At 50.3% G+C, this 25,847-nt stretch overlaps 1 protein-coding gene across 7 annotated transcripts in view; it reads left to right on the top strand.

Annotated features, from left to right (window-relative positions):
• LOC139227785 (F-actin-monooxygenase MICAL3-like) overlaps window positions 1-25,847 on the top strand; it is a 194,889-nt gene that overhangs the window by 156,962 nt on the left and 12,080 nt on the right. For 3 of the 7 annotated variants that reach the window (XM_070858828.1, XM_070858829.1, XM_070858827.1), the window contains 3 exons: window positions 5,451-6,681; window positions 19,416-19,522; window positions 21,241-21,345. In XM_070858828.1, coding sequence (XP_070714929.1) covers window positions 5,451-6,681; window positions 19,416-19,522; window positions 21,241-21,345 — 1,443 coding nt within the window. Of the gene's footprint in view, window positions 1-5,450; window positions 6,682-19,415; window positions 19,523-21,240; window positions 21,346-25,847 lie in introns of those variants that run through there. The other 4 variants (XM_070858830.1, XM_070858832.1, XM_070858831.1 and 1 more) reach the window with 4 other exon arrangements.

Genomic DNA, 25,847 nt, shown 5'->3' with positions numbered 1-25,847 from the left:
ACAATCTCTCGCCGCTCCTCCGCCACAATCTCTCGCCGCTCCTCCGCCACAATCTCTCACCGCTCCTCCACCACAAAACACTCGCCACTCCTCCGCCACAAAACACTCGCCGCTCCTCCTCCACAATCTCTCGCCGCTCCTCCGCCACAATCTCTCGCCGCACCTCCGCCACAATCTCTCACCGCTCCTCCGCCACAATCTCTCGCCGCTCCTCCGCCACAATCTCTCGCCGCTCCTCCGCCACAATCTCTCGCCGCTCCTCCACCACAAACACTCGCCGCTCCTCCGCCACAATCTCTCACCGCTCCTCCGCCACAATCTCTCGCCGCTCCTCCGCCACAATCTCTCGCCGCTCCTCCGCCACAATCTCTCACCGCTCCTCCTCCACAAAACACTCGCCGCTCCTCCGCCACAATCTCTCGCCGCTCCTCCGCCACAATCTCTCGCCGCTCCTCCGCCACAATCTCTCGCCGCTCCTCCGCCACAATCTCTCGCCACACCTCCGCCACAATCTCTCGCCGCTCCTCCGCCACAATCTCTCGCCGCTCCTCCGCCACAATCTCTCGCCGCTCCTCCGCCACAATCTCTCGCCACACCTCCGCCACAATCTCTCGCCGCTCCTCCGCCACAATCTCTCACCGCTCCTCCGCCACAATTTCTCGCCGCTCCTCCGCCACAAAACACTCGCCACACCTCCGCCACAATCTCTCACCGCTCCTCCGCCACAATCTCTCACCGCTCCTCCACCACAAAACACTCGCCGCTCCTCCGCCACAATCTCTCACCGCTCCTCCTCCACAAAACACTCGCCGCACCTCCGCCACAATCTCTCGCCGCTCCTCCACCACAAACACTCGCCACACCTCCGCCACAATCTCTCGCCGCTCCTCCGCCACAAAACACTCGCCGCTCCTCCGCCACAAAACACTCGCCGCTCCTCCGCCACAAAACACTCGCCGCTCCTCCGCCACAAAACACTCGCCGCTCCTCCTCCACAAAACACTCGCCGCTCCTCCACCACAATCTCTCGCAGCTCCTCCGCCACAATCTCTCACCGCTCCTCCGCCACAATCTCTCACCGCTCCTCAGCCACAAAACACTCGCCGCTCCTCCTCCACAAAACACTCGCTGCTCCTCCGCCACAATCTCTCGCCGCTCCTCCGCCACAAAACACTCGCCGCTCCTCCGCCACAATCTCTCGCCGCTCCTCCGCCACAAAACACTCGCCGCTCCTCCGCCACAAAACACTTGCCGCTCCTCCGCCACAAAACACTCGCCGCTCCTCCGCCACAATCTCTCGCCGCTCCTCCACCACAAAACACTCGCCGCACCTCCGCCACAATCTCTCGCCGCTCCTCCACCACAAACACTCGCCACACCTCCGCCACAATCTCTCGCCGCTCCTCCGCCACAAAACACTCGCCGCTCCTCCGCCACAAAACACTCGCCGCTCCTCCGCCACAAAACACTCGCCGCTCCTCCGCCACAAAACACTCGCCGCTCCTCCGCCACAAAACACTCGCCGCTCCTCCTCCACAAAACACTCGCCGCTCCTCCGCCACAATCTCTCGCCGCTCCTCCGCCACAAAACACTCGCCACTCCTCCGCCACAAAACACTCGCCGCTCCTCCGCCACAAAACACTCGCCGCACCTCCGCCACAAAACACTCGCCGCTCCTCCGCCACCAAACACTCGCCGCTCCTCCGCCACAAAACACTCGCCGCTCCTCCGCCACAATCTCTCGCCGCTCCTCCGCCACAATCTCTCGCCGCTCCTCCGCCACAAAACACTCGCCACACCTCCGCCACAAAACACTCGCCGCTCCTCCTCCACAAAACACTCGCCGCTCCTCCGCCACAATCTCTCGCCGCTCCTCCGCCACAATCTCTCGCCGCTCCTCCGCCACAAAACACTCGCCGCTCCTCCGCCACAATCTCTCACCGCACCTCCGCCACAAAACACTCGCCGCACCTCCGCCACAATCTCTCACCGCACCTCCGCCACAAAACACTCGCCGCTCCTCCGCCACAATCTCTCACCGCACCTCCGCCACAAAACACTCGCCGCTCCTCCGCCACAAAACACTCGCCGCACCTCCGCCACAATCTCTCGCCGCTCCTCCACCACAAAACACTCGCCGCACCTCCGCCACAATCTCTCGCCGCTCCTCCACCACAAACATTCGCCACACCTCCGCCACAAAACACTCGCCGCACCTCCGCCACAATCTCTCGCCGCTCCTCCACCACAAACATTCGCCACACCTCCGCCACAAAACACTCGCCGCACCTCCGCCACAATCTCTCGCCGCTCCTCCACCACAAAACACTCGCCACTCCTCCGCCACAATCTCTCGCCGCTCCTCCACCACAAAACACTCGCCACTCCTCCGCCACAATCTCTCGCCGCTCCTCCACCACAAAACACTCGCGGCTCCTCCGCCACAATCTCTCGCCGCTCCTCCTCCACAAAACACTCGCCGCTCCTCCGCCATAATCTCTCGCCGCTCCTCCTCCACAATCTCTCGCCGCTCCTCCTCCACAATCTCTCGCCGCTCCTCCTCCACAATCTCTCGCCGCTCCTCCTCCACAAACATTCGCTGCACCTCCGCCACAATCTCTCGCCGCTCCTCCACCACAAACATTCGCTGCACCTCCGCCACAATCTCTCGCCGCTCCTCCTCCACAAACATTCGCTGCACCTCCGCCACAATCTCTCGCCGCTCCTCCACCACAAACATTCGCTGCACCTCCGCCACAAAACACTCGCCGCTCCTCCACCACAAAACACTCGCCGCACCTCCGCCACAATCTCTCGCCGCTCCTCCACCACAAAACACTCGCCGCTCCTCCACCACAAAACACTCGCCGCACCTCCGCCACAATCTCTCGCCGCTCCTCCGCCACAAAACACTCGCCGCTCCTCCGCCACAATCTCTCGCCGCACCTCCGCCACAAAACACTCGCCGCTCCTCCGCCATAATCTCTCGCCGCTCCTCCTCCACAATCTCTCGCCGCTCCTCCTCCACAATCTCTCGCCGCTCCTCCTCCACAAACATTCGCTGCACCTCCGCCACAATCTCTCGCCGCTCCTCCGCCATAATCTCTCGCCGCTCCTCCTCCACAAACATTCGCTGCACCTCCGCCACGATTTCACAGCGCTCCTCCTCCACAAATCACTTGCCGCTCCTCCGCCACAATCTCTCGCCGCTCCTCCTCCACAATCTCTCGCCGCTCCTCCTCCACAAAACACTTGCCGCTCCTCCGCCACGACCTCACAGCACTCCTCCGCACCAAACATTCGCCGCACCTCCGCCACAATCACCCACCAAATCTCAGCCACGATCCCTCATCGCTCCTCCGCCTCGATTACTCGCTGCACCTCCGCCACGTCCTTCCCGCTGCTCTGCTGTGCCTGGGCCCCGCCGATACTCCTGCCTACGCTGGGCCCTGATGACGTCACCAAATTGCCCACCTCGAAGCCGTCGCACACTTGGAGTAGCTAGCGCTGGAAGTTGTAGTGGTATGCTGCTCCAACTCTTGTACTTCCCGCCCTGCGACGGTGTTCTCTCGCATGTCAGGGGCCCACGATGGGTAAAAGATGATTGACACCAGGTATCCACCAGTACTGTAATAGCACTACCATGGCAATACTGGCCATCACATAAAGTGGGCAAATCGCATTTACAATGTGCCCGCTATAAGCAGTGGGGACTGAACCTTCTTTTTCCAAATTGAGTTGAGAAGAAAAACATTTCAATAGTTTGTGGTGTGTGAATGCCTTTCCATGGTAGCTAGTGTGGTCAACTTGGAGCAGAGGTTTTGGGGCAAGCTGTTCCAGGAATCGAGCCCACTTCCTACTATGGTGACAATGTTCCTTCATTCAGTTTCCCACTTAGTGGAGTACCACATTCTAAGAATGTAGTCTAAATATCAAAACAGCACGGCTACACGTGTTGTTAAAGGGACCATACTCCAAAGTGACTCTGGATTGGTGAAGGTGCTCGATCTGTGACAGTGTGTGGAATGTTGAGTGAATTAAAGAAGTTTCTGGTTTCAAGAGGAAGTGCACTACTCTGAATTGCAATGTAATCCGAATTGCGAGAAAGAGCGATTGCTACGTCATTAACTGTGTATCCGCTGTCCCTCATGTTCCCTGTTCTTGCTGAGCTTTCGCTGGTAGTTGCTGTGCAGTACAGTAACTTGTAACATCTCTCACACTCCTGAGCAAGATGCAAAGACAAGTTTGCTATTTGATGGACGATTCCTCACTCTTGCCTGTGGCTTCTCTCTCTGTTGCGACCATTCTTGTTCCTCTTTACTTTGTTGACATTGCAATGGCCGCTGTTTCTCCTCTTGTTCATCCAAGTTGAAATGTTGCATTCTACAAACTGCTCCTCCTTGCTGTAACCTCAAACCTTCTCCTCCATCTCAATCATTTCTAGGACCTCCAAACCATGCACTCCTTACTTCCCTCAATCCTTCCTCCTGCAGTCTCAGGCTTTTAACAACAATCTTGGCAACGCCTAATCACCTTGTTCTCTAGTCTACTCTTTGCTTCCTCGGTAGAGTCCTGTACAATGACTATGGTCCTTCACCTTGACTTCCAAATTTAAAAAAAGAACTGAATTTTCCCAATTTGAATGTCAGGAATAAAAAGAATTCCAATGTTGATAAGAGTGAGAGGCATAAGGTTCATAGAAACATAGAAATTTACAGCGCAGAAGGAGGCCATTTTAGCCCATCGTGTCCACGCCGGCCGACAAAGAGCTGCACGGCCCTTGGTCAGCAGCCCTGAAGGTTACATATAAACCTATGAACAATGACGGAAAGGCAAATAGCACCCAGCCTAACCAGTCTGCCTCACACAACTGCGACACCCCTTATACTGAAACATTCTATACTCCACCCCAACCGGAGCCATGTGATCTCCTGGGAGAGGCAAAAACCAGATAAAACCCAGACCAATTTAGGGAGAAAAAAATCTGGGAAAATTCCTCACCAATCCATCCAGGCGATCAAAACTAGTCCAGGAGATCACCCTGGCTGTATTCGATTCCCTGCGGTACTTACCATTAGTACTGTGCCGGCCAACAAAACGTCATTCAGTCTAATCCCAATTACCAGCTCTAGGTCCGTAACCCTGCAGATTATGGCACTTTAAGTGCCCATCCACACATTTTGAAAGTTGGGTGGAAGGTGGTTGAGGACAGTCATTAAGAAAATTCATCTAATTATGAATTATTTTCCTGGTCATCATTCACACTTTTCATATTTTTCCTGTTAGGATTAATTACTGGCCCTGATCACCTTTATCACTTAATTGCAGAACAATGTATTGCAATACTGTCCCCAAGCACTGTTTAAATCCTTCTTCCCCAGCTCTGAAAACAGTCCTATTTCTAACCTTCCTTTTTTTGTCATCTTTTCATTCTTCTGAAAATCAACAGGCTTTTGTTTCTCATACTATGGTAGAGCATCAGTGGTCAAGCAATGGGATGTCCGTATCATATGGTTCTAGCACTGACTCCAGCTTCACTGCAGGATCTGGAAAGAATTCCATGGATTATAAAAATATTACTGAAGCAGCCAATGGAGCGTATAACCATCGTAGTGAAGAACCTCCTTCTCCAGCAACTAACCAACCTACGTCGTATCTCAGTGGTACCAATGACATCTCGCCCTCCTCTATTGAACTGCCCATGCTTGGTGATGATGTCATGCCATCTGGCAACAACGCTGAGAGACTTGGTATCTCTCAGACGAGGCAGAGTTCAACTACTGATCAGACTTTCATACGTTCTCTTGAGATCTCTGAGCCCTACACCACTGAGTCGTTACATTCACATTCTGCCAAACTCTTGCACCCGGAAGATGTCAACAGGGCAGTGGACACTGCCCGCTCTAAAGGAGCTTGCACAAATGAACACCTGGGTTACACGCCTAGTCCAGGGGTTGAAAATGAGAACATTGAAGAGAATGGAGAGGATACTGAAAGGGAAGTAGAGTCTAGCTGCCTTCCAAAGGAACTTTCTTCAGTGAACTTTAAATTAGTCATAGACAAAGAGAAAAATAATGGTAACGTCCCAATGAAGAAACTGAGTCTTTCATCAACCCTAAGGCGCAAACTAGCCAGACTTAGCTTAACCTCAGACTCTGGCTCAGAAAGTCAGGAGGATGACACACAGCCCAGTATTCAGTATGACGACAACATACCATCTGAGGGTTCAAGACCCCTTCTATCAAAACCAGCAATTTCCATTGGTGCAGAATTTAGGGACTCGGATCAGGTATTGGGTAACTCCTCACCAATGCTTAGGACAAAAAACAATAGCATCAAAGAACAAGAAAGAAAAAGTCAGGTTTATTGGGACGTACCATGTCCTGACTTAAAGGACAAATTGAGTCCGAATGCAGGTCAGCCCTTGCATACCAAGAACAAATTAGAAATCCCAAAGAATAAAGGCACGGAGGAGTTAGAACACAGTGAGAAGCCAACGGAGAAAGACTTGGCTTCTGAAACATCAAATAAATCAAAATTTAAGCTTCCTCCTTTCTCCAAAGTGTTTGCACGTATATCAAAAAGAGAGAAGAAAACTAAAGACCATGTAAATTCTACTCCTCATCTGCCAAAAGCAGAGATACCAGCAATCGAGGTATCTTCTGCGTCCCAGAAGGAAGGTAAGGAGTCTCCTGGCCTGTAGCGTTTGTTTTTTTCATTTTCTTGGAATAAGGAGTCACAACGGAGAACAGAGGGACAGAGGGACAGCTCAGGCATCACTGTGTAGTGAGAGTGTAAATGGTTTCACAAAGAACGTGTTCTTGTTGAACAGGTTTATGACTTCAAAGAACTAGTCACCAGAGGAAATCTCCATGGCTATATTTATGGTGTTAGTCCACATAGCAAGCAGAGCAATGTTCCCCTGTGCCATCCGGTATTAGTGACTTTGGGATTGAATTTCTGTTTATTATGCATTCAAAGGCCAATGATGTTGTGCCTACAGCCATCTCAAAGCGAGACTTTCCTTGTTTGTAGATAGGAGGTAATAAGTGAAAAGGAAACCGTGCTAGTCACGTGTCCATTGTAAAACGACGCAAGTTTTCATATGAATGGTGGAGATCAGCAAGTGGCCTCTTTGTGTAATCATGCTTATCACTCAGGTTTCTGGTTGTTGAATTTGCAGCATCTCCAGGGTACGTCTTACTAAAAAGGATCTTTGCTGTGGATATTCAGCTAGTTGTAAAATAGTCCACAGTGAGAATGCACATGACCTGGCATCTTGGCTCTGTTGTACAGAGAATAGGGATTCAGAGCAGTGTCCGGTTCCCCCCTCCCCCCCAGAGCGGTGTCCGGTTCCCCCCCCCTCCCCCCAGAGCGGTGTCCCCCCAGAGCGGTGTCCCCCCCCTCCCCCTAGAGCGGTGTCCCTCTCCCCTCCCCCAGAGCGGTGTCCCTCTCCCCTCCCCCTAGAGCGGTGTCCCCCTCCCCTCCCCTAGAGCGGTGTTCCCCCCCCTCCCCCCAGAGCGGTGTTCCCCCCCCTCCCCCCAGAGCGGTGTCCCCCCCCTCCCTCCAGAGCGGTGTCCCCCCCCTCCCTCCAGAGCGGTGTCCCCCCCCCCTCCCTCCAGAGCGGTGTTTCCCCCCCCCCCTCCCTCCAGAGCGGTGTTCCCCCCCCTCCCTCCAGAGCGGCGCCCCCCCCTCCCCCCAGAGCGGTGTCCCCCTCCCCCTAGAGTGGTGTCCCCCCCCTCCCCCTAGAGCGGTGTTCCCCTCCCCTCCCCCCAGAGCGGTGTCCCCCCCCTCCCCCCAGAGCGGTGTCCCCCCCCTCCCCCCAGAGCGGTGTCCCCCCCCTCCCCCCAGAGCGGTGTCCCCCCCTCCCCCTAGAGCGGTGTCCCCTCCCCTCCCCCCAGAGCGGTGTCCCCCCCCTCCCCCCAGAGCGGTGTCCCCCCCTCCCCCCAGAGCGGTGTCCCCCCCTCCCCCTAGAGCGGTGTCCCCTCCCCTCCCCCCAGAGCGGTGTCCCCCCCCTCCCCCCAGAGCGGTGTCCCCCCCTCCCCCTAGAGCGGTGTCCCCCCCCTCCCCCTAGAGCGGTGTTCCCCTCCCCTCCCCCCAGAGCGGTGTTCCCCTCCCCTCCCCCCAGAGCGGTGTCCCCCCCTCCCCCTAGAGCGGTGTCCCCCCCTCCCCCCAGAGCGGTGTCCCCTCCCCTCCCCCCAGAGCGGTGTCCCCCCCCTCCCCCCAGAGCGGTGTCCCCCCCTCCCCCCAGAGCGGTGTCCCCCCCTCCCCCTAGAGCGGTGTCCCCCCCTCCCCCCAGAGCGGTGTCCCCTCCCCTCCCCCCAGAGCGGTGTCCCCCCCTCCCCCCAGAGCGGTGTCCCCCCCCTCCCCCTAGAGCGGTGTCCCCCCCTCCCCCCAGAGCGGTGTCCCCTCCCCTCCCCCCAGAGCGGTGTCCCTCTCCCCTCCCCCTAGAGCGGTGTCCCCTCCCCTCCCCCCAGAGCGGTGTCCCCCCCCTCCCCCCAGAGCGGTGTCCCCCCCTCCCCCCAGAGCGGTGTCCCCCTCCCCTCCCCCCAGAGCGGTGTCCCTCCCCTCCCCCCAGAGCGGTGTTCCCCTCCCCTCCCCCCAGAGCGGTGTCCCCCCCCTCCCCCTAGAGCGGTGTTCCCCTCCCCTCCCCCCAGAGCGGTGTCCCTCCCCTCCCCCCAGAGCGGTGTTCCCCCCCCCTCCCCCCAGAGCGGTGTCCCCCCCCTCCCCCCAGAGCGGTGTCCCCCCCCTCCCCCCAGAGCGGTGTCCCCCCCCTCCCCCCTAGAGCGGTGTTCCCCTCCCCTCCCCCCAGAGCGGTGTCCCCCCCCTCCCCCTAGAGCGGTGTCCCCCCCCTCCCCCTAGAGCGGTGTTCCCCTCCCCTCCCCCCAGAGCGGTGTCCCCCCCCTCCCCCCAGAGCGGTGTCCCCCCCCTCCCCCCAGAGCGGTGTCCCCTCCCCTCCCCCCAGAGCGGTGTCCCCCCCCTCCCCCTAGAGCGGTGTCCCCCCCCTCCCCCTAGAGCGGTGTTCCCCTCCCCTCCCCCCAGAGCGGTGTCCCCCCCCTCCCCCCAGAGCGGTGTCCCCCCCCTCCCCCCAGAGCGGTGTCCCCCCCCTCCCCCCAGAGCGGTGTCCCCCCCCTCCCCCTAGAGCGGTGTCCTCCCAGAGCGGTGTCCCCCCCCCCCTCCCCCTAGAGCAGTGTCCCCCTCCCCCTAGAGCGGTGTCCCCCCAGAGCGGTGTCCCCTCCCCTCCCCCTAGAGCAGTGTCCCCCTCCCCCTAGAGTGGTGTCTCCCCCTCCCCCCAGAGTGGTGTCCCCCCCCTCCCCCCAGAGTGGTGTCCCCCCCCTCCCCCCAGAGCGGTGCCCCCCCCCTCCCCCTAGAGCAGTGTGCCACCCCCTCCCCCCCCCCCCCGAGCGATGTCCCCTCAGAGAAGCTGGTACTGTTAGAGATGGGTGTTTTTAAAATAATAGGGTTCGCAACATTAAATGTCAGATGTCACAGATTTATTAAGCATACAATAATTAAACATACACTTAACAGAGACAGTTACGACAAAAGAGAGTCCAAAGACATTACCGTCCCAAGTTTGGTGTGCTCGATTGATCAGGCCTTAATCGAATTCCAAAGTATCTGTTCCAACATCTACTTTTCATGCCTTTTTCACCCTTCTACATGATAATTTGCAGGTTTGATTGTTACATTACATAGTTCTCATCCAACACTGATTTGAGTGTCCTGTCTTCGCAGCCATAGATCCGTAACTGCTGAATGTGTTACACTCCCTAACTTTCCACATCTATGATCTTTCTCAGGCAGGTGCTTATCTGCAAGTCAGGGTTCAAGGCCTTCCTCCTAATGAATGAATAAAGGGAGCTTTTCTACCTGTCTGTATCTGTGCCTTCGAACCATTTTACCTACCAAGTGAAACTTACCATTATCAATCTGTACCATTCCATAAAATCTCCTGCCTCTGAAAAGGATGATGTTCCCTTCTGCCGAACTTGCTATCAACCAATTAAAGCTCTCTGAAATATCTACACTGGAATGCCTGTATTGTCTAAACTGACCATTGCATTAAGGTCAGTTTTAATTCAACAGTTCAGTAATCACTGCACCTAAATTGACTTAAACTTCCTCACTGTTACTATTACTACAATATTAAGAGAATTCAATAGTAGTGTAACATTAGCAGACTTCAAGACAGCCTGGTTAACCCTTTCCTTATAGTTCCCCCTACCCTCCCTGCAGCCTTTAAAAACACAAAACATTATTTCATCAGCATTATGTATCTATCTCGATCTATTCTGCCATACAGATCCCTACCCATTTGTTTTACATAGCATATTAAAACTATTATGAATATTGTTTTACATTGAATAGTAAACAAGGTTTAAAAAGAAGTAACCACCTGGACTTAAAATATTCTCCAGTATGTAGTCTTTTATCGTTATCCATATTGTGGATAATTTTAATTTTGGGGTTCACCTTAAATTCAGAATTTCCAATTTTATATCTTTCTCCATTTGAATTTTAGGAACACGATTAAGCAATTTAAATCAGTAGTGATACAGTATATGGTCTCCTGAGCCACATTGAGCCCTTAACGTAAAGGTGTTGTCAGTGTGACTGAGCATGTCTGAGACCAGTTATTCAATGCTAATACACCGGTATCCCAAGATCAAGCCACACGTGACATCAAATACTAGCCATTCCTGCACTTCCAGGCTATCTTATTAAAGAATTGGGGGGGGGGGGATGTCTGGAGGTCTTTGCTTATCTCCCCCTGCATGGTCCTGATATTTAGAGTAGTGGCCAGGTTAGCAAAGGCATCTTTTCATTGTTCAGTGTAGGCAAAGACATACACATCTCCAAGAAAAAGCTATCAATGAACTATTCTTAACTTCCTACCTTTCACTAGATTGTGCATTGATTGGTGAATCTTGCCCAGGTGATTTATGTTGCTCACATGTGGAGTAAGGTAGCATTGTGGTTATTTTACTGGACTAGTAATCCAGAGGGATAGATTAATGATCCAGAGACATGAATTCAAATCCTGCTATTGGGGAATTTAAATTCAATTAGTTAAATAAATCTGGAATTAAAAAACCTAGTATCAGTAATAGTGACCATGAAACTACTGGATTGTTGAAATGTGCTGTCCTTACCTGGTCTGGCTAAGGACTCCAGACCCACAGCAATGTGGTTGACTCTTAACTGCTCTCTGAAATGGCCCAGTAAGCCACCACCACCTTCTCGAGGGCATTTAGGGATGGGTAATAAATGCTGGCCTTGCTGGCGACGCCCACATCCTGTGAATGAATAAAACAAATGTGCACTCACATCTTGTCCCTAATGCCTTTGGTTCACAGAGATGACTCTGAGATTTCTGGCACCCAGAGCGTTTTACCATCAATCTAGCACCCAGAAAGCTGTAGCCAAAGAGCCACACACTGGTTGGAATTTCATTTCATGATGATTTCCAGTTCCCCCATAGTATAAAGCCCTGCATGAGAAAAGCTCATTCATAAGATCTAGCCCAATTTTCTTGGATGAGGGTATGAGTATTTTGGGTGGTTTTTCCTCATCAATTTTCTCGGACCCGCCCTCTAAAGGATTGGCCCTGTGCTGGGGTACAATTGCACAGGCACTGAGCACTCTCTGGAACTGTGTCCAAATTCACGTATGAGCCTAGATGGTGCATACTGATTGGTCATTTGATCCCAGGTGCATCACAACTGACCCCGGTCGAAAGCTCGCCTGAGATCCACACACATACGCTTCCCTCAGGGGCCACTGGACAGTGATCGGAAGCAGTAACAGTAGCCAATTTATTCCCAGCCTAATTCAGTGAAGGACTGCCAATTGTAGCACCTGTACTACTGCCCGGGCAAGATCAGCTACCACAGCACAGGAAGGGAATCATTTCCTGTGAGCCTCCTGCTGTGGTCCATCTCATCATCATCATAGGCAGTCCCTCGAGTCGAGGATGACTTGCTTCCACGCCAAAAAGTTCACAGGTGTTTCAATGAAGAACCTAATATTCCAGGTCCCGAACCAAATCTTGAAGGGTGGAAGATGCCTGTGCTTGGATTTTTTTAACGTGTGGTGGCCGTTACACACCAGCCACTACACGGGCTTGACAGAGCTAGGCCTTTGTCCAGTGACAACTGTGGTCCATATACTGACTGGTTAAACATACAGAATCATCCGGAACTCCTGAGTATTTCAATAAATTACAGATAAACATGGTGAATTTATCACCACCATCTAATCTTCCCTAACATGCAAAGTACAATACCCATTCAATATATTTTACCCGAGTGATCGGATATTTAAACTGTAGTTGATCTCTTTGTGATATTTGGCATTGGATTGACTATGTTTGATGTGGTGAGCTTTGATCAGAGCTTGGAATTTGTACCAATAATGGGAGAGAATTGGAAGTGGTTTTGTTGACTGGAGTTCTAGACAACGGCACTATAGCAGAGCTGGCTGAGAGTTCGACATAATGACGGGGAATTGGAATTGGAAGTGGTTTGGCTTGCTGGAACTCTATCGAGTGAGACTTCCCTCCCAGTGCAGAACCACACCCTCCAACGAGCACACATCAGGAAGCTGTGCCCAGGCAGCCCATGATAGTCTCCTCTTTGAGGAAGAAAATCAAGGTTTGCAGGCGCACAAATCCCTGGTATTATGTTCCTGGAGGATACAGTTCCGTGTCGGAATCACTGAAATGGGAAATTTGCCCTGATGTATCAAGAGTGAATTGGGCTTAGTTTGGTTCACTGGAGGTCTACCCAGCGAGGGGTTTTCTCCGTGCTCCATGTGTAACAAAGTGTAAACTCCTTCTTCAGATTTTATTGCACAAAGCACACAGAGGAAGTCTTCCCAACCCAGCCAGCCCTTAAGAGTGAATCAGAAGTGGTTCAGCACACTGACATTTGGTGCACTGATGATGGCTAGTTGTTTAAGCCATTTGAATTCCACATGAATAATTTGGAAGTGATTTAGACCATTGAAATTCCACACAATAACACTGAATTGGAACTGGCTCCTCCATAAAGATTGGCTACTTTGGAAAGGTTCCAGAGGACAGAAGGGTGGGGTGGGGGAGGAGGTAGGAAATTGGGAAAATGAACTTCCAATCAGTTGCAGCTTTGTTTTGTGTGCTGCCTTGTGTTCAGTTCTCGCTTTGTATTGATTTTGATGGGGGGGGGGGGTGTCAGACAACTTCCTCTCACTATAGATGGCATTACTATCGTCACATCCCCCGCCATCAACATCCTGGGGGGTCACAAGAAACTTAACTAAACCAGCCATATAAATACTGTGGCTACAAGAGCAGGTCAGAAACTGGGTATTCTGCAGCAAGTGACTTAACCAACTCCCCAAACCCTTTCCACCATCTACAAGGCACAAGTTAGGAGTGTGATGGAATACTCTCCATTTGCCTGGATGAGTGCAGCTCCAACAACACTCAAGAAGCTCGACACCATCCAGGACGAAGTAGCCCGCTTAATCAGCACCCCATCCACCCACCTTAAACATTCACTCCCTCCACCACCGGCGCACTGTGGCTGCAGTGTGTACCTTCTACAAGAGGCACTGTAGAAACTTCTTCGGCAGCCCCTCCTAAACCCACGACCTCTACAACCTAGAAGGGCAAGGCCAGCAGGCGCATGGGAACACTTAAGTTCCCCTCCAAGTCACACACACCATCCAGACCGGGAAGTATATCGCCGTTTCTTCATCGTCACTGGGTCAAAATCCTGGAACTCCCTCCCTAACAGCACTGTAGGAGAACTTTCGACACATGGACTGCAGTGGTTCAAGATAGCGACTCACCACCACCTTCTCAAGGGCAATTGGGGATGGGCAATAAATGCTGGTCTTGCTACGATGCCCACATTCCATGAATTAATAAAGAAAAGCTACTCAGTTGGACTGTTGTCCCTCTGGGACAGGTGTAGCACTGGACTGCTACAATGCAGGCTCTCCAAAACATTACATCATAATGGCTCTAGACACCAGCCTGAGACAATGACTTTCCTAAAGCATTAGCTCAACTTTCAATTTCCCCGTTCTCTGTAATTTTGCGGTATCTGAGTAAGATTCCCCAATATGGTGCTGAGCTGTGGCTGACGTTGGACTGTCTTTATCTCAGACATTTCTGGAAATTGTCCAAACCCACGATGCCAATGAGAGAACGGCACTGAGAGCCGTTCGAAATCTCCAGGCCCGTGACATTCAAACAGGAGAAACCAATGGACTGAGAAATCTAAGCACAAATAGAAATTAAGGCACATGGATATCCATGTTTTACAGGCTCCTGGGCCATAGTTTGAACACCCCAGTGCTACATAATACAATGGGCACTGGGGAAAATCTGACCATTCACCTGGATTGGTACTGTGCGGCTTGTCTGTGTATCTCTGTTGCTTGTATCAAATGTTTTGTCTTCATAATACTCCTGTGAAGCGCCTTGGGACGTTTGCTACGTTAAAGGCGCTATATAAATACAGGCTGCTGTTGTTGTGCTGTAAATTCCTCAATCTATAGGGTCAGCATAGCAAAGGGAGCCAACACAAGAGCAGGTCTAATGGTGTTGGTCATGGAGGAGACAATATTCATTGGTCAATGTGCAATGATATAAATACTGTACATACTCTGTGCAAGTAGTAACATCTGTCCAAATAGTGTACAGCTCCTTTTTGGAAGGTATACAATACATGTACCACTGTCATTTTCTATGCAGTTTGTAACTTGTGTACATTTTCATATATATATATATATATACTAACAGAAAAAAACAGACTGAAAATCCAGGTTAGTGATGCTCAGTTAATTTGGGTCTTCCTCAAATAATATCCAGGGGCTAATCTTAGTGAAAAGGCAGATCTCAGTATAAAGTGGAGAAGCTGCCTTTACACTTGCGTCTGTTGTTTCACTGGGGAGGAATATATGCAAGTAGATGCACTGGGTGTTCTAACAGTGCAGGCAGCAGATGCTGACAAACATTCAGGGAACTATATATGGGAAATGAAGGAGTTCCCCCTCCCCTCACCCTGTCCGACCCAGTGGAAATGGGGCACTGTCACCCCAACAATGGTGGGGAATGACTTGCCGCCCCATTTCCACCGTCGCTGTGAATGCCACAATCTTCTCCCGGGTCTGTGGCTTGGTATCCGGTGTACTCACCTGAGTCAGGTAATGGGCCCTTTTAATATGCAAATCAACGGAGGGAGGGGGGAAATCTACCACAAAGTCTCTACATTTCTAGGAAAAGATTCCATAATAGCTGTATTATTGCAAAATTAATTTGGAATGGTTGTAATCGAACTTTCTGTTACCAGAAGATGTTAAGTCCCTCCTCACAGGGCACTGAAGGCGAGAACCACAACGTGCTCGCTTTAGTGCCCATTGGCACCAATGAGATCTTGTTGGTTAATGATGAAGATTCACTTCACCATTAAAATCAACTTTAAGAGTGCCTGAAGGGTGATTTTTTGAAATGTTCACGCGATCACAAGATAATTAGGGATGAGGAAAGTCAAGGCCATTTGTCCAATCTTGCTTCATCCAACCAGAGCGATTCTAACAACCTCCCACTGCACCATCCAATTGTTCCCAGGGCTTTGCCTCTCCTGTTGTAGCTGGATGTTTATTTCACAAAATCGTTCACTCTGTGTGTGAAGAGGAATTTTCTGATACCAGTCCTGGAAGTACCATTGTTTACTTCTTGCCCCGAGAGATGATCATTTGCCTAAATTCAAATTTTCAGTGTGGAAAAATGTATTTAAATTTAATACCGTCGTTTCAGTAGCAACAAAGAACCTTTCATACACTGTCAGGGAATCGGGCACCATCACCAGACTGACCACTGGGAACCCGACTCCGCCCCAATAATACACTACACAAATGTGTGGAGCAGCATTTTATTAAAGGGGTAGGCACATCCAAATGTGCCCAGGTGTCAACAGATCAATATTCAAATCTTTCTAAAATGGCCCAGTTTAGACCTTGTTTGGGTTCAGTTGTGTTGTTGATGAGATATTCTGTCACCAGCCAGCCGTAACTTATACTTGTGTAAGGAGAGATTACAACCAGTTACAGGCTGCCCTGAGACTTTACACACATCAACTACCCGAGGAAAGACTCTGGTACTAGCTGTCTAAATAAAAAATAATGAACAAGCGGACTTAACCCTTAAATGGTCCATTCAACTACATCTGTTGCCGTTTCAGTTTTCAATATTGTGAGTTACCTCTCCCAACCATAATGTCAAGCGAGAAGCTGAGAAAAGTATAGGTACTTGCCTACAGGGAGAGATAGAACATTGGAAATTGGGTAATATGTTAGCATGGATAGAGGATTGGCAAACTAACAGAAAACAGAGAGTTGGGATAAATGGTTCATTCTCTGTTTGTAACTAGTGGGGTGCCGCAGGGATCAGTGCTGGGACCCCAACTATTTACAATCTATATTAACGACTTGGAAGAAGGGACTGAGTGTAACGTAGCCAAGTTTGCTGACGATACAAAGATGGGAGGAAAAGCAATGTGTGAGGAGGACACAAAAAATCTGCAAAAGGACATAGACAGGCTAAGTGAGTGGGCAAAAATTTGGCAGATGGAGTATAATTTTGGAAAGTGCGAGGTCATGCACTTTGGCAGAAAAAAAATCAAAGAGCAAGTTATTATTTAAATGGAGAAAGATTGCAAAGTACAGAGGGACCTGGGGGTGCTTGTGCATGAATCACAAAAGGATAGTATGCAGATACAGCAAGTGATCGGGAAGGCCAATGGTATCTTGGCCTTTATTGCAAAGGGGGATGGAGTATAAAAGCAAGGAAGCCTTGCTACAGCTATACAGAGTATTGGTGAGGCCACACCTGGAATATTGCACGTAGTTTTGGTTTTCATATTTACGAAAGGATATACTTGCTTTAGAGGCAGTTCAGAGAAGGTTCACTAGGTTGATTCTGGAGATGAGGGGTTGACTTATGAGGAAAGGTTGAGTAGGTTGGGCCTCTACTCATTGGAATTCAGAAGAATGAGAGATGATCTTATCAAAACATATAAGATTATGAGGGGACTTGACAAGGTAGATGCAGAGAGGATGTTTCCACTGGTGGGGGAGACTAGAACTAGAGGGCAAGATCTTAGAATAAAGGGCCGTCCATTTAAAACAGAGATGAGGAGAAATTTCTTCTTTCAGAGGGTTGTAAATCTGTGGAATTCGCGGTCTCAGAGAACTGTGGAAGCTGGGGCATTAAATACATTTAAAACAGAAATAGACAGTTTCTTAAACGATAAGGGGATAAGGGATTATGGAGAGCGGGCAGGGAGGTGGAGCTGAGTCCATGATCAGATCAGCCATGATCTTATTGAATGGCGGAACAGGCTCGAGGGGCCGTATGGCCTACTCCTGTTCCTATTTCTTATGTTCTTATACCCTCTCATGTATCGGCTAATAGGTGGCTCAATAGGAGCATAGCCAGCCGTCTTAGGAACAGGTTGCCTACCCATTTAGCCAGCAAATGGTACAAGATCCAGAACAACCCAAGAGATGGTGAATCTAATTACCAGATCTATTCTTGTTCCTACCTTACTTTACGCACACTACTGGCGCAGCACTCTTGCCTCTGAGTCAGGAGGCTGTGGGTTCAAGTCCCACTACAGGAACTTGTAACACAAAATCTAAGATGACACTCCAGTGCAGTGCTGAGGGAGTTCTGCATTGTCAGAGGTGCCGTCTTTGACCACATCTGCCCTCTCAGGTGGATGTAAGAGATCCCATGGTATTTTTTGACGAAGAGCAGGGGACTTCTCCCCGGCCAATATTCATCCATCAACCAACATCACTAAAAAACAGATTATCTGGTCATTATCATGTTGCCGTATGTGGGACATTGCTGTTTGCAAATTGGCTGCTGCATTTCCTACATTACAACAGTGACTACACTTCAAAAAGTACTTCATTGGCTGTAAAGAGCTTGGGGATGTCCTGAGGTTGTGAAAGGCGCTATATAAATGCAAGTCTTAACATTCTTTTAACTTATTAAAAGGACAATCTATGATATGTTGACAAGGCACAGTCCTCAAGGGACGGGCAATAAATGCTGGTTTTGCCAGCAACACGCGTCCCGTTATGAATAAATCAGTAGGGTCAGCAGAGATGAATACCCAGTAGCCATGTGATGTTGGCAATGTCGGAGCTGAGCACGCCGGTGATACAAGTGTACTCATACAGGCAACCAAGGATTGTGCGGCTAGTCCCTCTCACTAATTGTACCACATTCCCAGCACTTGGAACATGGGCCTGGGAGCTCAAGCCAACAATCAATCACTGTCGGAAAAGGTGGCAAAGAAACGAACCAAGTATGGAAAACTGGCATCTTCCATCTCAACAACTTGCATTTATAGAGCGCCTTTAACGTCATAAAACATTCCAAGGCGCTTCACAGGAGAGTTATCAAACACATTTTGAAAATGAACCACATAAGAGGTCAAAGAGGTAGGTTTTAAGGAGCGTCTTACAGGAGGAATGAGAGGTGGAGAGGCAGAGAAGTTTATGGAGGGAATATCAGAGTTTAGGGCCTCAGCAGCTGAAGGCACAGCCACAAATGGTAGAGTGAATTAAATTGGGGCTGCACAAGAGCCCAGAGTTAGAGGAGCTCAGATATCTCGGAGGGTTGCAGGACTGGAGGAGGTTACAGAGATAGGGAGAGGTGAGGCCGTGGAGGGATTTGAATACAAGGATGAGAATTTTAAATTTGAGGCGTTGCTAGACTGGGAGGCAATGTGGAATAACCTAAAATGCATTTAAATATCTGTTGGCCCAACAGCCACGACTTTTCAATCTACTTTCAGAATGGAAAGGTACCCTTCAGAATCCAGCTAACAGACCAGACTTACAAATCTACACATGTTATATGGGTACAGGAAGGGCAAGGTGCAGTCAAACGAAGTGAATTGAGACGTGCGGTCTCATTAATATAACTCCCCCTTTCACTGACCACAAGACTTCCCTTCGCCCCACTTTCCTGCCACAAACTGCAAAACCACTTAGCCTCAGAGCTGTGTGTGCCCGCCTGCTCTCACTCATATAAAACCATAAGAAATAGAAGCAGGAGTAGGCCATTTGGCCCCTCGAGCCTGCTCCACCATTCAAAAAGCTGATCTGATCTTGGCCTCAGTTCCAATTCCCTGCCCGCTCTCCATAACCCTTGACTCACTTATCGTTCAAAAATCCGTCTATGCCCACTTTAACTATATTCAGTGACCCAGCCTCCACAGCTCCATGGGGCAGAGAATTCCCACGGAGAGACCCTGCCGCCCCCCCCAAAACTCTATCGTCCCGTGCGTCATCTCTCACACAAGCCACGACCCTTACTCTGTGATTCTGTATTTCTTTTATCCAGTAAAATCTTGCAATTTGAGTGACCATGAGCAATCGGAGGAGGGGGAGGATGAAGAGTCCTTCAGCGAAGATGAGCTCGAAGGCCACACTGAACCACCAATCAAAACTGTGAGTACACGTGACTCCACACCTGAGCGATGAAAATTTAACCTCACTGTATTCAGTGCCGACGGAATATTATTAGGGGGTAATTCTAACCTAACCTGTCCATTGGGAGACTGACGGTATTGGGTGCCCCGCTGGTTTTTACAGCCCGCCCAATGTTACACTCCATTGACGTCCGTGGAGAGCAATATTGGGCGGAGGGTAACACTGGTGTTCCACCTGATCCCGTGGGCTTCCCACCTGGCGAGTTAGGATAGAATTGTACCTCTAGGTATTCACTCCTGTTAAGTGAAGACCTTTCTGACATGATTTAATAATGTATAACATTCTGACGGGGTTGGACAGACTGGATGCGGGGAGGATGTTTCCCCTGGCTGGGAAGTCTAGAACAAGGGGTCACAGTCTCAGGATACGGGGTAGGAAATTTAGGACCGAGATGAGGAGACATTTTTTCACTGAGGGTGGTGAACCTGTGGAATTCTCCACCACAGAAGGCTGTGGAGGCCAAGTCACTGAATATATTTAAGAGGGAGATAGATAGATTTCCAGACACAAAAGGCATCAAGGGATATGGGGAGAAAGCAGGAATATGATGTTGAGAGAGAGGATCAGCCATGGCCATATTGAATGGCGGTGCAGGCTCGAAAGGCCGAATGGCCTACTAATGCTCCTATTTTCTATGTTTCTATAGTATATATTTGATATTGGCCTCCTGCCTGCTGGTGGATTGTGACTCGCCGCCAGAAGTCGATGGGACTAATGGGAAGGGATATGAAACAGGCTGCCGACTCACTCACACCCGGTTTAAATTATCGCACAAAGTCAAAATCCACCCCCGGGTTTTCCATCCTGCCCAGACTGACAGGATGAAGCTCCCTTCCGCCTGGTGCCCATAAGGATTCTGAGTGAAACCGCAGTTTCCATCCAGCTTCTAAAGGGCATGGTGTAAAACTGCTCAGAATTGAACAATGATTGGCACGACACTGCCAATTGTCATCCAGAGAGAGACTACACCATGCTGCATCTCCCTGCTGCTTTCTGCCCCTACTACAACCGCAGACACATAAACCAGCTTTAAGCTCATTACATTATTTTTTTAATTGATGTTTATTTTGATTGATGTATTATTCTCCATTACTAAAGTTAGCTTTTCTGTCTTGTTTGGCTCTGACCTGCATCAGGACCTTCCAGACTTAGAGGCTGTTCTAAGCTGAACACCAGGAACTCAGCGGTCTGCATTAAGAAGAAAAACCCCAAGCTAGGGTTCCTGCTCCTGATTGTTATCCAGACTCCCCACGGGAAAGTGCACAAGGACAAGTTTTGGCTTGGCTGTGAAGTCCATTGTGGAGTCCAAGTCAAATATCCTGCCAATGCTGTCTGGATGCGGCTGTGGAGAACAGCCAGTTGGATGAGACAATAGAGAGGTGCTGGGTCCAAGGGACCGTAGCTCAGCACAAGACAGGACCTTTGGGAGACCAGGGTCGATAACTGACTGGCTGACCCGTCTATAGCGATTGATGTGAGGCTCTCAGTGAGGTTGTGTCCGGTACACGTGTCCGTGTGTCCGGTACACATGTCCGTGTGTCCGGTACATGTGTCCTTGTGTCCAGTACATGTTCAGTTACACCTGCTCCTTTTATATGAAAGACTTTCAAATCTCTATGGTCAGTAAGGGCTGAAACTGAAGTTAAAGATAAGAGAGATTGTTCCTTTTGTCGCAGAAACTAAGCCCGGAGGAGTCGGCTGCAAGGCGGGAGACCTGGCGACTGCGAACTTTTGAACAGCGTGCAAAGCGGGAATTAATGGCAAGGCTTTTGAAAGCGCAGGTAATGTGGGATATTAATACCTTCACATTTCAGACTGCACATTGCACCCCCTTTTAGATCAGAATCGTGTAACTAAAGGTCCATTTCAGAAATATTCACAAGGTTCACTTCGTGGGGCACACGGCAGGCTCGATGCTCGAAGTGGTGGAGTAGGATCACAGAGCGGTTTGAGCGCAGTACCCTGTCTGACCTGCACCGACAGGGAAGGGCCAAACAGAGGCAGTAGTGTCAGCCATGCGGGATGGAGGACAAATGAGCGGGTCAGTCCTACCGGGGACCTCCTGGCAGCTGCTAACTGCGAGCGTAGGCGGTCCTTTTGGAACGAAACACTTGTTTCTTGTTCGGTGAGGTGCAAGAGCAGAGAGGCAAACTGAGAGATACACCTCACCACCCCGATCACCATCCGCACTGATCCTTGCACGGAACGGTTCACTGTTCTGCATGAAATGGTCGGAGACTGCCATCGGCCTGGAGGAGCTGGGATTTGTTCTCCTGAGAGCAGAGAAGGGTGAGGGGAGAATTAACAGAGGTGTTTACAATTCTGAGGGGATTTGATAAAGTAGATAGAGTGGAAGTGTTTCTACTGGCAAGATGGTCGGTATTCAGAGGACACAGATTTAAAGAACCGGGTGGGGGGGGGGGAATTTTCTTTATGCAGCGAGTGGTTATGATCTGGAATGCACTGTCTGAAAGGGTGGTGGAAGCAGAGTCAATAGTCGCTTTCAAAAGGGAGTTGGATAAATAATTGAAAAGGAAACAATTGCAGGGCTATGGGGAACGAGCTGGGGAGTGGGACTAATTGGACAGCTCTTTCAAGGAACCAGCAATGAACCGAATGGCCTCCTTCTGTGCTATATGACTAGGAGGTGGGAGTTCTTACTCATCACTGCTGAATTAATGCATCCAGAGACGGCTTTTTGATTCTCTATGTTATCAGTACTCCGATGGCTGATCTCGTTCTGAACTTCCCACTCTTGTGTTTCCACAAGTTCCAAATGCATATTCTTCCACCTTATTGCACCATCCTTATGCTGCAACCAAGACTTCTCCCACTATTTCCTACTCTAACTAACTCTTCCCCAGAACCTCAAAACTCTACCCCTTCAGTCGTCCCTTCCTCCTACAATCTACAGGCTTGTAACGTTGGAACTGGGCATCATCTAATCACTGCTTCCTGGTTTACCTTGTATTCTCTGCTAGTATCTTCCTAATGTACTACATGATGGAGCCAGAGCCCTCATCTAGGTTTCTAAGGAACATTGGGAACAGGAGTAGGCCATTCAGCCCTCGTGCCTGCCCCGCCATCCAAATAGATCATGGCTGATCTGCATCTCAACTCCATTGATACCCGATCTATCTATCTCAGTCTTGAAAGCTCCAACTGTCCCAAGGTCCACAGCCTTTGGTTCCAGAGATTCAGATTCCTACTACCCCTTGTGTTAAAACGTGCTTCCTAATATCGCTCCTGAATGGCTTAGCTCTAATCTTAACATTATGTTCCCTTGTTCTAGATTCACCACATCTACTCTATCAAATCCTTTTAGCATTTCCACCATCTCGATCAGATTACCCATCAACCTTCTGTATTCAAGGGAATACAAACTATGTTTATGCAACCTGTCCTCATAATTTAACTTACTGAGCCCTGGATAATCGCACTCACTGGGGTGTATTTCTGAGGAGGTTCCCCTGCTGGTCTGCCATGACTGGACCAAGAGCCACGGAAATGCCGGTAAAATGGCATATCATTTATTTTGAGGGGGGCAACAGAGTGTTTACCATTTTTTAATGTGATCCTTGGTATATCCATTGAGTATTCCGCCACTCTTCGTTATCCATCTGAAACCCTACATCCTTCACCCAGCTGATGCCCAGACGGTGAGTGGCAGTGGAATATCTCCAGCAGGAAAGTCCACGTTTGGTCGGCCAGGTCACTGCCCATCCGTAGAATCTGTAGTGCGTTCCAATGGGGAAAGAACTTCCTTTGAAGGGATTTCCTTTTAGCATGGGGCAAGTCACATTCTTTATCAGTCAGTGCAATGATTTATGACAGGACACTGAGCATGAGAAAAAGACAGAAAGAAAAGCTTGCCTTTTACGACCATCAGACGACTCAGCGCTTTACAGCCAATGAAGTACTTTTGGAGTGTAGTCACTGTTGCAATGTGGGAAACACGGCAACCAATTTGCGCACAAGCAAGCTCCCACAAACAGCACTGTGATAATGACCAGATAATCTGTTTTTTGCTATGTTCATTGAGGGATAAATATTGGCCAGGACACTGGGGATAACTCCCCTGCTCTTCTTCAAAATAGTGCCATGGGATCTTTTACATCCACTTGAGAGGGCAGGCGGGGCTTCAGTTTAATATCTCCTCCACAAGACGGCACCTCTGACAGTGCAGCGCTCTGTCAGCACTGCACTGCAGTGTTAGCTTAGATTTTGTGCTCAAGTCCCTGGAGTGGACTTGAACCCACAACCTTCAGTGGCGAGTGTGCTACCCACTGGGCCACAGCTGACACTGAAAGTCGATGGTGGAGTTTACAGGAACATTGTGTAGCTCCATGGGTGGTAGGACAAGGGTTCAGTCACCATCCCGCTAAATCGTTGATCTCGCCCGCACTGCACATGTGGAAGGAAATCTCCCCGGGTCACAGCATCGAGCGTTCAGAGGCTGAACTCTAAGCCATCGTCAACATCTTCACCGAGGTGTACGAGAGCATGGGCCTTACACCAAACATCCGTAAGACAAAGATCCTCCACCAACCTGACCCCGCCTCACAGCACTGCCGCCCTCGGTCATCAAAATCCACGGCGTGGCCTTGGACAACGTGGATCACTTTCCATACCTCTGGAGCCTACTATCAGCAAAGGCAGACATCGATGACGAGGTCCAACACCGCCTCCAGTGTGCCAGCGCAGCCTTCGGTCAACTGAGGAAGAGAGTATTTGAAGACCAGGACTTCAAATCTGGCACCAAGCTTATGGTCTACAGGGCAGTAGTGATACCCACCCTCCTATATGGCTCAGAGACGTGGACCATATACAGCAGACATCTCAAAGCGCTGGAGCAGTACCACCAACGCTGCCTCCGCAAGATCCTGCAAATCCACTGGGAGGATAGACGCACCAAAGTCAGTGTTCTCGCTCAGGCCAACATCCCCAGCATCGAAACATTGACCACGCTCAACCAGCTCCGTTGGGGCAAGCCACATCGTCCACATGCCCGACACGAGACTCCCAAAGCAAACGCTCTACTCGGAACTCCTACACGGCAAGCGAGCCCCAGGTGGGCAGAGGGAATGTTACAAGGACACCCTCAAAGCCTCCTTGATAAAGTGCAACATCCCCACCTACACCTGGGAGTCCCTGGCCAAAGACCACCCAAAGTGGAGGAAGAGCATCCGGGAGGGCATTGAGCACCGAGAGCGTGCAGAAATCAAGCGCAGACAGCAGAAGGCGCATGTGGCAAACCTGTGCCACCCACCCTTTCCTTCAACCACTGTCTGTCCCACCTGTGACAGAGACTATAATTCCCATATTGAACTGTACAGTCACCTGAGAACTCACTTTTAGAGTGGAAGCAAGTCTTCCTCGATTTTGAGGGACTGCTTATGATGATGATTAGAGAAGACTTGGTGACAAGTTACCCAGTCACCTACCTGGCTGCGGTAGGAACCAGCAGGAAAACAGTGGGAGGCTGCCCTGAATGGAGTCTCACCATCAAGAAACCTGGCAAAATAAGACAACTCCCCAAGTGCCTGATGGGTAAGCTCTAAGCTCTGGAATTCCCTCCCTAAACCTCTCTGTCTCTCTACCTCTCTCTTTTTTATGACCTACTCCTTGGTCCAAGCTTTTGGTCATCTGTCCTAATAGCTCCTTATATGGTTCAGTGTCAAATTCAGTCTGACCCTCCTGTGAAGCGCCTTGGGGCAGTTTACTATGTTAAAGGCGCTATATAAATGCAAGTTGCAGTCACTCCAATCTGTCTGGAATCTGGCATTTCCACCGCCACCTGGCCTTTTTAGCACCAAATGGTATCGGAGGGTGGTTTGTGGAACTGTAACCCAGCAAGGAGTCCGCGCCGTCGGGAGAGGAGGGAAAGGGTGGTGTTTATTTCCACTGATGGTGCCACAGATTGGACGCCAGCATTCTGTGCACTTGGCCAATTCACTCTTAGAAACAGGTACGGCCTGAGAGGGTTACTTACCTCCCAGAATACAGCACTTCCTGTGCTGGTGGGAAAGCGGAGGGAGATGGTGCCTGGGGAATAAAGGTCGGCAGTGTTGAATCATTGAGATGTCAGGATTGATGAGTATTCTGAGAGCTTTATGTCATTACCTGTGGAGATAAGGGAGTATTTCTGTGGCACTTCCCCATCATTCGATCAAATGTGGGCTAGAGTCCCCGACAGATGGTATATGGTCTGTGGAAGAAGTGGAATTGGGGGCCAAATGGCTTCTTTGTACTCTGCGCTTTCTGGGGTGCTTGTGTTAAGTCC

The sequence above is a fragment of the Pristiophorus japonicus genome, chromosome 17 (assembly GCF_044704955.1).
Source record: "Pristiophorus japonicus isolate sPriJap1 chromosome 17, sPriJap1.hap1, whole genome shotgun sequence".
NCBI classification, from domain to species: Eukaryota; Metazoa; Chordata; class Chondrichthyes; family Pristiophoridae; genus Pristiophorus; species Pristiophorus japonicus.
Note: the sequence above shows the minus strand (reverse complement) of the source record. Positions and strands in the feature narration are given on the sequence as shown.